The sequence below is a fragment of the Pteropus medius genome, unplaced genomic scaffold, assembly GCF_902729225.1.
Source record: "Pteropus medius unplaced genomic scaffold, Ma_sr-lr_union100, whole genome shotgun sequence".
NCBI classification, from domain to species: Eukaryota; Metazoa; Chordata; class Mammalia; order Chiroptera; family Pteropodidae; genus Pteropus; species Pteropus medius.
In genome coordinates, this window is record NW_024346771.1 from 764,565 (window position 1) to 780,446 (window position 15,882).

At 33.4% G+C, this 15,882-nt stretch overlaps 1 protein-coding gene and 1 pseudogene across 6 annotated transcripts in view; one reads left to right on the top strand and one right to left on the bottom strand.

Moving 5' to 3' along the window:
* Positions 1–15,882, top strand: part of TRPC1 (transient receptor potential cation channel subfamily C member 1) — an 89,186-nt gene that overhangs the window by 31,340 nt on the left and 41,964 nt on the right. For all 6 annotated transcript variants that reach the window (XM_039876482.1, XM_039876481.1, XM_039876486.1 and 3 more), the window contains 2 exons: positions 8,578–8,709; positions 10,990–11,185. In XM_039876482.1, coding sequence (XP_039732416.1) covers positions 8,578–8,709; positions 10,990–11,185 — 328 coding nt within the window. The remainder of the gene's footprint in view (positions 1–8,577; positions 8,710–10,989; positions 11,186–15,882) is intronic.
* LOC120613874 (uncharacterized) lies at positions 3,963–4,078 on the bottom strand (annotated as a pseudogene).

The window sequence follows — 15,882 nt, forward strand, 5'->3', positions numbered from 1 at the left end:
TTTGTGTGGACATATGTTTTTATTTCTGTTGGGTAGATACCCAGGAATGGGATTACCGGTTGGTATGATAAGTGTATGTCTAACTTTTTAAGTAACTGCCAAACTGGTTTTCCAAAGGGTACATTTTACATCCTCACCAGTGATGTATGATGGTTCTAATTTCTCAACATACTTATCAACACAATGTTAACCTTTTTTTATCTTAAACACTTTAGCAGAAGTGTAGTATTATCTCATTGTGGTTTTAATTAGAATTTAATTAAACTTATGTCATATGATGTCAAGTATCTTATCATGTGCTTTTTTAAAAAAATGTATTTAATTAGTTTCAAGTATACAGTACATTGGTTAGATATCTATATAGTTCATAAAACAATCCCCCCAATTGCTCCCTTCCTCCTGACCCTCCACCTAGCCAACGTATTCATGCTAACTGCATTCTCTATGCCGTGCTCCCTATCCCTGTGGCCTTCCATCAGCTACTAATTTGTACTTCTTTAACCCTTCGCCCATTCTCCTAGCCTCCCAAACCCCGCTCCCTTCCGTCCATCACCAAATTGTCCACTATATTTGTAAGTCTGTTTTTGATTAGTTCTTTTTATTCCTTAGATTTCGCATATAAGTGAAATCATAAAGTGTTTATCTTTCTCTGTATGACTTAAATACCTTCTAGGTCCATCAAAGCAATATCTTTTTCCATCCCCTTCCTTTTAGTCTGTGTGTGTCTTTTAATCTGGAGTCTCTTATAGGCAACATGTAAAGGTCTTGTTTTCCTTTCCATTCATCCACTCCTTTAGTTAGAGCACTTAATTCTTTTCCATTTGAGGTACTTATTGATAGGAATAGGGTTGTTACCATTCTTTATTCCTGGTTTTGATACATGTTTTTTCTTCTTAAGACGTCTTTTCAACATTTCCTGTAATTCTGGCTTGGTGGTGATAAATTCTTTCAGCTTATTTTTGTCTGGGAAGCTCTTTATCTGCCCTTCAACTCTAAATGATAGCTTTGCAGGATAAAGTATTCTTGGTTGTATATCCTGGGTCTTCATCTTATCGAATATTTTGTGCCAAGACCTTCTGTCCTGCATAGTTTCTTTTGAAAAATCAGCTGCCAGCTTTATGACTGTTTCCTTATAGGTAACTATCTGTTTTTCTCTTGCTGTTTTTAATAATCTTTCTTTGTATTTAATCTTCGGCATTTTAATTATGATGTGTCTTGGTGTGGGCCTCTTTGGATCCCTGGTTTTTGGAATCCTCTGAGCCTTCCATTTCCTTTACCAGTTTAGGGAAGTTTTCCATTGTTATCTCTTCAAACAGCTGTTCAACATCTTGATTTTCTTCAGTTGCACCAATCAGACAAATATTTGGAGCCTTAATAGTGTCCCTATATCTTCCTTAAATCATCTTTATAGTCTTGGCCTCTTTTTTCTTGCCATTCTGTTTGAGTGTCCTGATTGGCTTTCCTGTCCTCTAGATAGGGCATGTGATCTTCTTCTTTATTCACTTTGTTTATTCCTTTGTTTCTTCCATTTAATATACTTCTCATCTTAGATAATGTGTTCTCTATTTCAGACTGGTTCCTTCTTATAATCTCCATCTCCATTTTTATCTCTTTGTTGGAGTTCTCTACATTTCCCAAAAGTTCATTGAGCATCTTTAAAACCAGTGTTTTGAACTCTACATCTTTTAGATTACTTGACTCCATTATATCTGGATCTCTGTTCTGTTCTCTCACATGGTTTCTGCTTCTTTGTCTTCCTATTTTGGCTGCCTTTCCGTGTCTATTTCTATGTACTAAGCAAAACTCCTCAGTCTTCTGGTCTTATTAGTGTGGATTTGTGAAGTAGGTGTCCAATGGCACAGTCCTGACAGGGATTCAGCTGCAGGCCAAATTTAGCCCAAGCCTCTACCCCTCTGGGGCCACCTGTCAAAATTCAGCAAGCAATCCACAGATGCTGTGCTTATCATTGCCTCAAAAGGCCACACCAGAAAACGAGGCCAACTGCCTCTAGTGTGAGTCTAGGTGCTGCTCAGCAAGGAGCACCTGACTCGCTGAGGATGTACCTAGATGTGGCTTGGATGGGGCCATGAGTTGGGGAAGGCAGGGATTCAGGGAGTCCTCTGGGTGGAGCGACCTCTGTTATCCAGCTTGATGACACCAGAGCTATGGCGGTGCTGTGTCAGTGCACTGGTAGGCGAGAGGGCTCAATAGGGAACAGTGGATGCTGCCAGCACTTCTGTACAGAGCAAGTCTCACCTAGGCCCTCACACAACAATGTCTCCCTGTAAGTCCCTGGTGCCCCCTGCGCACAGCCAAAACAACACAGTGCTCAGAGTGAGCAGGTCTATCACTGCGAAAATCCGCTCAGGGACGTGGCCCCTTTAAGAGGCTTCTGCTGCTGCCGCAGCCTCCATCTCACTTGAGACCAGGCAGCCCTGTGTCCTCGCCCAGTTCTACCTTCTGCTGTTTCAGGGTGATTTCTTGTATTTCTCCCTATTTGTATGGCTTGTTCATCTAGATTCCAGGTGAATATTCCTTGCTGCTGCTCCTTGTTTCTGTTGCAACTTTGATTTGGTCTCCAGAGGGAAGAACAGAACCTCTATCATCTACACTATTTTTTGCTGGATCTTATCATGTGATTTTTTGCTATTAATATATCTTCTTTGATTAAGATCTAAATTTTTGCCCATTTTTAAAATTAGGTTGTCTTAATATTACCGAGTTATAAATATTTTTTGTATATTCTGGAGACAAGTCCTTTATCAGATATATGTTTTACAAATGATTTCTCCCAGTCCTTGATATGTATTTTCATTTTCTTCATTTGAAGAATAAAAGGTCTAATTTATCAATTTTTTCTTTTGTGGAATGTGTTTTTCATGTCATACTCATGAAATATTTGTCTAACCCAAAGTCACAAAGATTTTCTCCTTTTTTTTCTAGAATTTTTACAATTGTAGGATTTACATTTAAGTCTATAATCTATTTTGAGTAAAATTTTGTGTATGTGTGAGATAAAGATCTAAGTTCTTTTTCTGTTTTTTTCAATATCCAATTATTTGTTCCAGCACCGTTTGTTGAAAAGACTATTGTTTCCCCCAATGAATTATCTTTATAACTTTGAAAATTATTTGAGCATATATGCATGGTTTTATTTCTAGACTCCGTTCTATCCCATTGATCTGTAAGTCTATCCTTACAGTGTATCACTCTATCCTGATTATTATAATTTTATAGTAAGTTTACTAATCAGATAATGAATTATTATTAATTATTACAAAATTATTAATAGTTATTAATGATTACCAAAATGTCTACTTAGATTTTTGAGAATGAATCACTTTGGGGAGAATTGCCATTTTAATAGCATTGAATCTCTCAAGCCATGAATATGATCCGTTGTCTTAGATCTTCCTAATTAATCTCAGCAGTATTTTATTGTCTTCTGTGTATAGGTCTTCTACTTCTTTTTTATAATTTATTTATATTTTATTTTTTTGATAAAATTGTACATGAATTGTTTCCTTCATTTCATTTGCAGATTGTTCATTGTTAGTACATAGAAATAAAATAGATTTTTTTTTGTATATTGGTTTTATATCCTGTGATCTTGCTAAACTCACTTATTCATTCTAATAAATTTTTTTAAGATTCCTAAGAATTTTATATGTGTAAAATTATGTTACCTGTAAATAATGGCAGTACTTCTTTTCAAATCTTTAAGCCTTAATTTTCTTGCCTTATTGCACTGGCTAGAACCTCCAGCATAATGTTGAATACAGGTAGAAGAATGGGTATCCTTGCCTTGTTCTGGATTTAGTGGGAAAGAATGACATCTTTTACTATTAATTATGGTGTTAGCTGAAAATTTTTCAAAGATATTCTTTATAAGAATGAGGAAATTCCTTTCTATTTCTAGATTTTAGAGTTTCTTTCTTTCTTTTATTTATTATTATTATTTATGCCTACAGCACCTGGTCTTCCTAGGTGGTCTCCCATCCAAGTACTAACCAGGCCCAACCCTGCTTAGCCTCCGAGATCAGACATCGGGCTTGTTCATGGTGGCATGGCCGTAGACCATGGACCGTGGCCCCACTGGGGTGCGAACCAGGACCTTCTGCATGTAAAGCAGATGTGCTAACCACTACACTATGGAACCACGTCCTAAAGTTTCTTTAAATTATGAATTGATTTTGGATTTTTTTTTAATGTTTTTTTCTCATCTATTAAGATGAGCCTATGCTATTTGCTTTTTATTTATATGTTATATTAGTTGATGTTTGGATGTCAAACTAACTTTGCATTCCTGTGATAAACCCCACTTGGTTGTGTTATATAATTCATCTTATGTGTTACTAATTTAGTTTACTAATATGTTAAATATTTTTGTATCTATGTTCATAAGGGATATTGTTCTATAGCTTTCTCTTCTTATGATGTCTTTGTCTCATTTTTATACCAGGATATACCGGTCTCATAAAATGACTTTTGAAATATTTCCACCGTCTCTATTTTCTGACTTTTCTGGCCTATAGACTCTGTCTCCCTGGGGTATATAATCACTGATCTCTGTGCTTAGTTTGTTTGTTTTTTATTCTTTTTTTCAGTTTTTGATTCCTAAAGGTCATTTCAGTGTCTTTATAGGTCAGCCAATGATTTGGGCAGAGATTACGTTAATATACTTTGAGCCCATGAGGGTTCATCTGTCTCCTGATCTATGTGTGGGTTACTTGGGGAATATATTCAAAGTTGCAGCCATTTCTCAAGAGTTCTTTGTCTTTTTCTTTTTACCAAATTTTCTGATGCCTAATTTTTAAGTAAGCCAGGGATCTGTGAATCCCTCTGTGACTTTTCTCATTTTTAAGATCTCCCTGTTAAATTTCTGGTTAGTCTACTTTTTGCCTCAACTCAGACTGCAAGCTTGGTCTTGCAAAGCTACAGGTTTTCCCTGTTCATCTCTACCATGTCCAACCCCTTCAGCCAGCAGAACAGTAAGTTTTCACCTCTCACTGAATTGATTTTTAACCTTTATGCACAAAGGTACAGGTTTACCAGCTTTGGGCTGAAAAACTGCAGTTCTCATTGACTGAACTTTTGGCAGAGGTGATAGAAGTAGCTTCAGGCAAGAAGACCATAGATTACAGCCATTCTTGCCTACAGCTCTGGCAATTTTTCAATAATCTGTTCTCAGTAGATAATTTCCAGAGACCTGAAATGATTGATTTTGAGAAATAATTTTGTCCATTTTTATGCATATTTCTGTGTAGTAGAATCACTGACCTCTTTATACAACCAATACTTTTGATAATGTTTTGAATATCAAAAATGATAGATTTTATAAAGTGAGGCAGCCTCATTGTTTGTCAGATTATATCTAAATACTTTCCATACAATAGCACTTCATTAATACTCCAGCACAATTGATTGCTACCATTACTAGCAGTCATTCTTCCTGTGCATTTTGTCATTAATCCTTAATATATTTAAGACATGATAATGTAGATTAATACAAAAGTTGTTTTTAGAAACAATCTGATAAAATTAATTAATATTGACATACTGATGGAAACAAAGATAAGTTGCCTAATTATATATATTTTTCTGAAGTTTTGGGGCAGTATTGGTGTTGGCAAATACCTCTTTAGAAATTCTTAAGATATAAATGATTGTACTTGTTTATTGAATAGCTAGATCTTAACTGGGAATCATAAATGTTGTTTTCATAAAAATGCATTATACTTCAGCAGACCCCAACCGTTTTGGCACCAGGGACTGGTTTCATGGAAAATGATTTTTCCATGAACCAGGGGCAGGGGGTTTGGGATGATTCGAGTTCATTATATTTATTGTGCACTTTATTTCTGTTGTTATTACATTGTAATATATAGTGAAATAATTATAGAACTCACCATAATGCAGAATCAGATGCCACCAGATGCAGCTGTTCAATTGAAGTACATCAACTCATTTGCCACTATAAAACCTGCTGCTAGATGCACTTTAATTGTCTTTTGCCGCTCACGGATAGGGTTTTGATATGAGTCTGCAAGCAATTGATTTATTATGGTCTCTGCACAGTCAAACCTCTCTGCTAGTGTTAATCTGTATTTGCAGCCACTCCCCTGTGCTAGCATCACCACCTCAGCTTCACATCATTTCATCAGGCATTAGATTCTCATAAGGAGCATGCAACATAGCTCCCTCACATGTGCAGTTCACAGTAGGGTTTGTGCTCCTATGAGAGTCTAATGCCTGATGGTCTGAGGTGGAGCTGAGGTGGTGATGCTAGTGCTGGGGAGCAGCTGCAAATGCTTCACACTACTCGCCACTCACCTTCTGCTATACGGCTTAATTTCTAACAGGCCACGGACCACTACCAGACCGTGGCCTGGGAGTTGGGGACCCCTGTTATGCAGGATCTACTTTTGTATCTAAGTAAGATATGAAACCTATAAAGTAACTAAAGAATATTTCAATAAATTTGTTTAAATAAAAATTTTAAATTTCCATGTAGAAAAATTTGATTGTAAACAAAGTAAAAAGACAACAAACTGGGGGAAAGTATTTAAGACACTTTTGACTAGACAGAGGGCTAATTTCTTTGATATATAAAGTGATGTTACAAATTGATTTTTAAAAAAGATAAACATTTACTGGAAAAATCAGCTAATGAGAATGAACAGTTTATGGAATTGTAAATAGATAGTAAACATGAATGGATGCTTAAGCTTCTAATGAAATTCCAAGTAAAACAACTCTAAAATTTCAATTTTTATCTGTTAAGGGCAGATAAAGATGGGGAAAATGAACTCTTGTTAGTACTTTGGAAACATATATCAAAATACAAAATACACATGCCATTTTATCTAGCAATTCTAAGTGATGCAGGATGAGGCGAATCCCCCCTCAGTGTGGACTCAAGTACTACACCAAGAGACGGGATCCTTAACTGGTCACTGGCAAGGATTCAAGCACATGCCAGAGTTAGAGACAAAAGTTTATTAGAGAAGGAACGCTTCATAAACAGAGCATTGTGTCCTCTCAGAGACGGAGAATGAAAGAGACTCCGAGTGTTTGAGGAATTCAGTTTATATGTCATTCTTAGTTTCTTTGAACTACAGTTTAAAGTCTTTGTTTCCCTATTTTCTTTTGATGGTATGGGTATGCAGAGTGAAAAGTATGTGTCTGCAGCAGTAAAGACATGTTAGTAATCACAGTCCTTATTCTGTAGGTTCCCTGTGGTCTGGCCTAGGGAATGAATGGTTGGGTTTGTGCAGGATAATACTAAAGACCGTTTTCCTGTTTTCCTTTCATGGCGTGGGTAAATAGTTTGTTAGTAATCCTAGCAGGAATCTTCTTTGGTTCTCTAGGTTTTCCGTGGTCTGGCAGTGCATTGCAGGCTTTGAATACAACTTGGTTTAATATTTATTTCTCCTGCCTCTTCCCTATATCATAAGTACGCAAAGGATATGTGAACTAAACAGTGTTCATTGCTGCATTATTTATAGAAGTATAAAAATAGAAGCAACCTAAATTTCTATTAATGCAGATCTGGTGGACCTCCATAAAATGGAAATCTGTCCAGTTTTCAAAAATAATGAGATGACTCTATATGTAGTGACATACAAAGAGTTATCCCATTATGTAGTATGTCTGATTATGTTTGTGTGTGAATAGAAAATATCATGAAAGATATTCACAATTATCTGAGTGTAACTAACTTTGAGGAGTAAAATTGATGGAAGGAAGAAAGTTAGGGAGCATCCTGTTTCCAAACTGCTTCCTTTTTTTTTAACTATAAGCATGTATTAAATTTATATTTAAAAGAAAAAATATATAATATAATATCTACCACATTTAAAAAATTAAAATTATATATTTATAAATGAAAGAATTATGACAAAATTTTTCTGGTTTTGTTTTTATTTAGATATTGAATATGAATGTTAGTTTACAGAAGGTAAAGGGACTACTCTATGAGCTAGAAATTATTCATAAATGCATGATTTCATTCTTAAGATTTGAAACATCTTTAAAAAATAACCTGAATGAATGAGTCATGTGTTATAATATCTAGCATATTAAAGTAATCTCACCACTGGGGAACGAAACACTTAATAATCATCCACATATAATCAAATGTATTAGTTATTAGCATATTTAATTTAAAATAACATTGGATTCAGGAATAGAAAAATTCTAATTAAGTTGCATTGAAGAATACAAAGTTTTGAATCTATGAAAATAAATAAAACAATTACCTTAAAAGCAATAGACATAAAATTTTTTGATATTTATACCTCCAAATATTTTTATTTTTATTTTATCTTTTTTTGAATTTTTATAAGAGTTTATTTGAGCCAAACTGATATTATACTGGGGAGCAAGATTTCAAATGCTCCTTCAAAATATTTTTTAATCTTTTTCTATATATGCTGATTATCTTGTAATAAGTATGTTATATTTGTTTTATTTTCTTCTGATTTCATAATAATCTATGTAAATTGTGGATTAAAAATACTAATCAAATGTATATAATAATTTTATTTTACATTATGGAATCAAATTTTATCACAGGTTTCGTCTTGATATATATCGTTGTTTGGCCAGTCCAGCTCTGATTATGTTAACAGAGGAGGATCCAATTCTGAGAGCATTTGAACTTAGTGCTGATTTAAAAGAACTAAGCCTTGTGGAGGTGGAATTCAGGTGGGAATGAATGGAAATTGTGAATTATATCTTTTTTTTCAGACTATTTTCAGCTTGAATGTTTTCATAGACCAGATTATAATTTATATTTATTTACATTTGATCCAGGATGACCAGACCTTGCTGCCACCTGCTTTGGATTTTCCTTCCTCCTCAGTGGGCTAGACCCTACTTCTCTTAGATCACTCCTTCCACATTTGCTCTCTGCCCCTCTTGCACAACCCTTAAATCCTTGCTTTGGTCAACATTGTTTCCAAAGGCATCCCAGGGCAGTGAGCAGACTAGTGGGAGTGATCACCTTAAGCAAGAGCAAACTTATTTATAACTGCTCTCTGTCCTATCTCCCATCATTCCTAGAGTCTATAACCATTCTTGGAGTGTAATCCTTCATAACTTTCAGAAGCATATAGAATGTTTTCTGTATGTCAGGGATGTTCCACATGCAGACCTAGTCCCTTTTTCACTGGTGAGTTTCTATTAGGAGAAATAACATGTAAACATAAGAATAAAATACTACCAATTAAGAGGGATGAATACCCAGTCTAAGTTTCCTTCTGAAATGAAGAATTAAGTGTAATTCTGGCACTTTGTATACCCAAAGAATCAGTGTTATAATTTTTCCTAAGAGATAAGTTGGAGATGGAGGGAAGGAACGCTTTGGGAAAGTAGCCTATTAAACTATTGATTTAAACATTAAACAAATCCTTAGAAAACTTGAGGAAAAGCTTTGAGACTTTCCCTTAAGTTAAAGTATCCCTGATGCCCTCCAAAGAAGGAGGAATTGATCAAGATTTCTTGCCAGTTCCTATTGTGAGGTTCTGGGTTATGGAGAGGTTATACCTATCCCTACCTTTCCTTTCATGTCCAGCTTATGCTGGAACTCCATGTCTTATATTATATTCCTCCAGTGACTTGATAAGACTGGGAAAATTTAAACTACTTTCTGGAAGGGCAACAAGCAGCTTGCCATTTCTTTTAGCCTTTACAGCATACATAGTGTGTTCTTAATAGCTCCAAGTTCTAGAAAAATTTTTAAAAATACTTGTTAATAAGTTTTTAAGTTTGGAACTACTATATTTTAATTTGGATAAATTAAAATATTTAAACTTGAAATGACAAAGTATATACTGGAAGAGTGCAATATAAGACATGGATATCTTTGTAATAATATACACTTTTGATGAATGTTCCCATCTGCAATTAGGTTCTTAGACTAAGAAGCATGTAATACTTCATTTGTTAGAGAAACACAATAATTTATTCTTATGTATTTTAATTACATAGTAAATACAAGGAATGGATGAGAAAAATATTAGCCTCTAAGAAAGAATTTTTAATTCTTTGAGTTATAATTTTCTACAGCCAGTTAATGGAAAACCCCATGGTATAGAAAGATTAATCAATGGAAAATCTTCCTATTTTCCCTTCCTTTTCCTTTAAGAAAACAAAAACTGAATAAAAAATTCTTTTCTGAAGTCCATTTGACTCAAATTATTTATTTCTAACTTCATTCTTAAATTGTTACACTCAAAAATAGGTTTAATGTAAATGATATTTTAAGAAAGGATTATCTACTTTATTAAAATAGATAGAATTATATACTAAAATGTCTTAGTTTCTCACAAATTGATTTAGGCCTGCCTTTAACAAGCAGTTAAATCCTAAGTTTCAAGAAATAGTGATTCTGAAAGAGAATTCTTTATTAGGCATGTTTCACTATCTCTTTCTAGCTTGAATTTTGTTCAAATGAACACTTTAAAAATGAATCAGAATATTACTTTAATGTCAGAAATAGCATAAACATATTACAGACTATTATAGAAAAAACTTTTAGTTAAAAACTACGTAATAATTTTATTGGCTAGCATTAAGATATTATTATCTGTTGTCTAGATAAGTAATACAAAAGGAAGTTTTATACCAGATTTATAGAGATTAAGGGCAAATGAGCTAAGTGAAGAACTAGTTAACAAATATTATCAAAATTTCTAGGAATATCAGTATTTATAAGGAAACATGTTGTTTATCTAAGATTATCAGTGTGAACACAGGGAACATAATGAGTTACAGTTTTCTCCAAAGCTGTGGAAAATTAATGCATCAGTAGATTCCTTTGATGATCAGCACAAGATGATATCATATATTACTGAGTAAACGTGTTCTAGTGAAAATAGCTTAATTGGAAGATGGAAATATTACTGAGTAAACGTGTTCTAGTGAAAATAGCTTAATTGGAAGATGGAAGTGACATTTCTAAAAATCAATTGTTGCATTTTGCAGGAATGATTATGAGGAACTAGCCCAGCAATGTAAAATGTTTGCTAAAGATTTGCTTGCACAAGCCCGGAATTCACGCGAATTGGAAGTTATTCTAAACCACACATCTAGTGATGAGCCTCTTGACAAACGAGGATTACTAGAAGAAAGAATGAATTTAAGTCGTCTAAAACTTGCGATCAAATATAACCAAAAGGAGGTATGAGATTTTCTGTGATATATTTAAATTATTTTCTCCACAGTAGTCTAGTGGCTCAGAGCAAAAGCTTTGAAGCAACACATCTAGGTTGAGACCTTGGTTCTACTTCATAGAACTATGTGTCCTTGGGAAAGTTATTAAATATTTCTGAGCTTTACTTTTAAGAATTAATTAAGGATAGTACATGTTTAAAGAATTTAGTGTAATAAGTACTAGCATTGAACAAGTATTCAGTGGTAGTTGCTATAATTTTCAACAACTAATATTAATTATAATAATAATATGGATGTTAATTTAATGATTTTACAAAGTAGTAGCTACACAGGTAAGATCTTGTAATTGACTTCATAGTGAAGTTTCCATCTTGTGTTTTGTCTTTCATAGTTTGTTTTATCTATCTGGTTATAATAGTACTTTCTATATTAATAGTGCCTTTGTGTTTAAAAATAAGGTATCAGATATTATGTTTTCTAGTTCTTATTTGTTAATTCATTATGAAACCCAAAGGTGGAGGGGTGTATGATATAACTAAGTTGAATATGGCTCTTCTGGCATCATCCCTTCCTATTAAGGGAGATACTTATTTCTACCCACCCCCATATACACACATGATTCAAGAACTTGAAGAAAGAAGATATTCATTTTAAATTTCATTTTAAGGACAATTTACTAAACATGGGTATTTATGTATAGACAATGATATTCAGTTGATAGTATGGAATATTGGTAAATGGTATTTTAAGGTATTACTTCTAAGACCCATTATTTTATTATCATCATAGATGTTAGAATAAGACTTGTTTATCAAATTTACAGTAACATAAAAGTGGAGCCTGAAATAGATAATGGTAAAAGGGCAAAATACAGGACCTTTGGTGCTATGAACAGAATTTTTTTATTATCTTGGTTGAATATTTGAGCCTTACAATAGCTCTGTGACCCAGGAAAGTGATACAGGAATTTTAAGATGTTTACTTTAGGATTACCTAGGTAGTATATTGATTATCCAGGTCTCTGGCTTCAAATTCTATATTTTTTGTAGTACTCCAAGGTTCTTACTTAAGGTAGAATATTTATAGGCAAAAAAAAAAAAAAAAAAAATTAAGTATAAGAATTTGGATCAATATAGCTATAAACTATAAATCAACAAAATATCTATGTGGCTTAAAAAAGGAAATACATGCTAATTTGTATAAGTAGAAACAGGGAATAGAAACCCTGATGTAATCTTCTTCATATATATTTTGACTAGACATTGACTAGATCTTAAGTTAATTTATTTACTTCTGTGTTCCACAATTTAAAATAGAGATGAAATTCTAGAAAATGATAGAATAAAGGGAAAACAAAGTACAAAATCAGCTTAAGTAATTGGAAAAAGAACATCAAAGAAAGGTGGAAAGAACCAAAGTTATCCTGGCTAGGGAAGAAAAATCTAAAAAGCAGTTTCCCAATGATACCTTTATATCCCTGAAGGACACACAGAAGAAAACCAAATGTTCCATTCTAAAGAAGATGAAAGAAAAAGAAACAAGAAGAAATAGTAATATTTTTAGTTAAAAGGAAGATACTCTATTATTTTAAGGTTGAATAAAAATACAAATTAGGCTTTTTTAAAATTTTATTTTATTACAGTCAACATTCAGTATTGTATTAGTTTCAGGTATACAGCATAGTGGTTAGATATTTATATAACTTCCAAAATGATCTCCTGATAAGTCTTGCATCCTCCTGACACCATATATAGTTATTCCAATATTTTTGACTATACACCCTAAGCTGTACTTTATATCCCTGTGACTATTTTTTAATTGCCAATTTGTACTTCTTAATTCCTTCATCTTTCTTACCCAGCTTCTCTAAACCCTCTCCCACCCAGCAACCATCAGTTTGTTCTTTGTGTCTATAAGTTTGTTTTGTTTGTTCATTTATTTTGATTTTTAGATTCCCCGTGTAAGTGAGATCATATGGTATTTGTTTGACTTGTTTCACTTAGCATAATACCCTCTAGGTCCATCCATGTTGTCGCAAATGCTAAGATTTCATTCTTTTTTATGGATGAGCAATATTCCATTGTATATATGTGCCACATTTTCTTTATCCATTTATCTTTTCATTGGCACATTTAACATATTTCCATTAAAGTAATTATTGATAGGTGTGTATTGCCACTTTATTGTTTTCTGATTGTTTTTCTCTGTTCCTTTCATATTCCCCTCCTCTCTTCTCTTGTTTGTTGATGACTTTCTATAGTATTATGTTTGGATTTCTTTCTCTTTATTTCTTATATATCTCTTTTAGATTTTTGGTTTGCGGTTGCCATTGCTTCATGTATACCAGGCTCTGTTTATAGCAGTCTGTTTTAGGTTGATGACCACTTAAGTTCAGACACATTCTAAAATCACTACTGTTTTTTACTCGCCCCCTTCATGTTTATGATTTTTGTCATTATTTTTTACCTCTTTTGTGTGTGTGTGTGTGTATCCTTTAATTTACTGTCATAATTACACATTTTTCTACTTCTGCTTTTTTACTTTTGCCTTTTAACCTTTGTACTAGCTTTAGCGTTGGTTGATCCACTGCTTTTATTATGCATTTGCCTTTGTCAGTGAGAATTTTTTTCTTTGCGATATTTTTTATTCATATTTTTTATTTTTTTCTTCTTCTTAAAGAAGTCTATTTAACATTTCTTATAATACTGGTTTGGTGGCGATGAACTCCTTTAGCTTTTTCTTATCTGCGAAGCTCTTTATCTCTCCTTCAATTCTAAATGATCGCTTTTCTGGGTAGAGTAATCTTGGTTGTAGATCCTTGTTTTTCATCATTTTGAATATTCCTTGACAATCCTTCAGGCTTGCAAAATTTCTGTTGAGAAATCAGCTGACTGTAAATTAGTTTTTTTAAACTAGATATCTAAATACAATTAAAGGAGGAGATAATATTTTCCCAAATAGTAAACTTTATTCAGGTAATTCATCCCGCATAACAAACTATCTTAATACTTACTGGCATGAAACAACATTTCATAATCATTTTATAATAGCTTTATTATAAAATTATTTTATTATGCCCTTGGATTCTCTAGGTCAGGAATTAGGAAAGAGCACAGCAAGGGTGATTTATCCCTGCTTCACTATGTCTAGGGTCTCACCTGGAGATACCTCTTATGATTGAGGGCTACAACCATCTGGAGGCTTCTTCACACATATCTCTTGTCCCTAGCAGCAGCTGAGGACTCAAACATGGAGCGCTGAGTTGGCTGGGTGCTCAGGTGGATGGGTCCATAGAAAGTGGGCCTCTTGAGAACGGGAACCATGGAAGGGCATGGCCGTTGTGGTAGGTTGGCTGTGAGGAGATGGTCTGAGAAGCCTCTGAGGGCCGACCAGAGTGCATACAAGAAGCCTGGGTTTCTTCACAGCATGGTGGCTTCAGGGTAGTAGGACTTTTTACATGGCAATTTATGGCTCCTAGAGCAAGCGTTCTTCTAAGTAGAAGCAGCAAGGCCTTTTATGACTTACCTTCAGAAATCACATAGCATCACTTCTTCCAGAATTACTAGTTAAAGTAATTAGAAGCTTGTTGAATCAAAGGGTAAGAATAAGAGGTATATCAAAAAATTTGTGTCTATGTTTTAAATCCACCGTAAACTTAAATATTTTTCATTGAAATTTTGTCTTTCCAATTACATATTTAACATTACTGTTAATTAAATCATCATTATATTAGAAAGATATCAAGGACAGCAAATAGTCCTGAGATTCCTTTGATATTTGGGGGAAAGGTGAAACCACTAAGTTTGGGATGCTGCTAAACTGGGTAATTGGTGGGAGAAAAAGCTGTTTTTCTCTCCAGTATTTCATCTTGAAGGATAAATTAAGATTCCTTAAGAACACCTGAATTTGAGCAGAGGCATAAAGAATGAAGATTTAAGTGCCAAAAAAGCAAAGTATATTAGGAAATTTCTTGATAAGCACAACAAACAACAATAGAAATGCCTTTTTTTTTTTTAAATACAGTGTTGCATTCTGCAAACTATATCTGTCTCAGGGTAAATCATTTTAAAAGAGAAGATTGACCATATTATTTAAATATCTGAATGATATTAAGACCACTTGTGCTTTACTTTGGTAACTTCAAACCTGATCACATTATTGTATTCGGATTTATCAGAATCCTTAAGTTAACTTCACAATGTGAGCATTATATTGAGAAAATACTGCTTCTGGAATTTGTAAACTAAGCAGCTTTGTAAATATTGATAAATTAATTTCTATATAATTGAACTAAACTTTTCTTCTTATTTGAGAATATTTTTCCTTTACTTCTCACACAGAATTCAGTTTTAAGCAGGTTTAAGAGTATCTTTAGTGCATTTTAAATTCTTGGTGTTTTCATGGATCATAAATATGTCTGATATTTATACTTTGATCGCTTTGCTATCTTGACATCTTGGTTTCTTTAAATGAAATCATTGGTATTTGTAGACCGAAGTTTCTTTTTATGGATTGTGCTTGTTAACTTTGAAATTTCATAAACATTATTATGAGTCTTTATAAATTAAATGACTAAGTAAGTTAGTAATAATTAATATTTAATAGTGTATGCTACGAATCAGGCACTATTCTGAGAACTTACATTTAATCTATTTTTTAAAAATTTTAATTAGTTTCAAGTATACAGTATATTGGTTAGACATC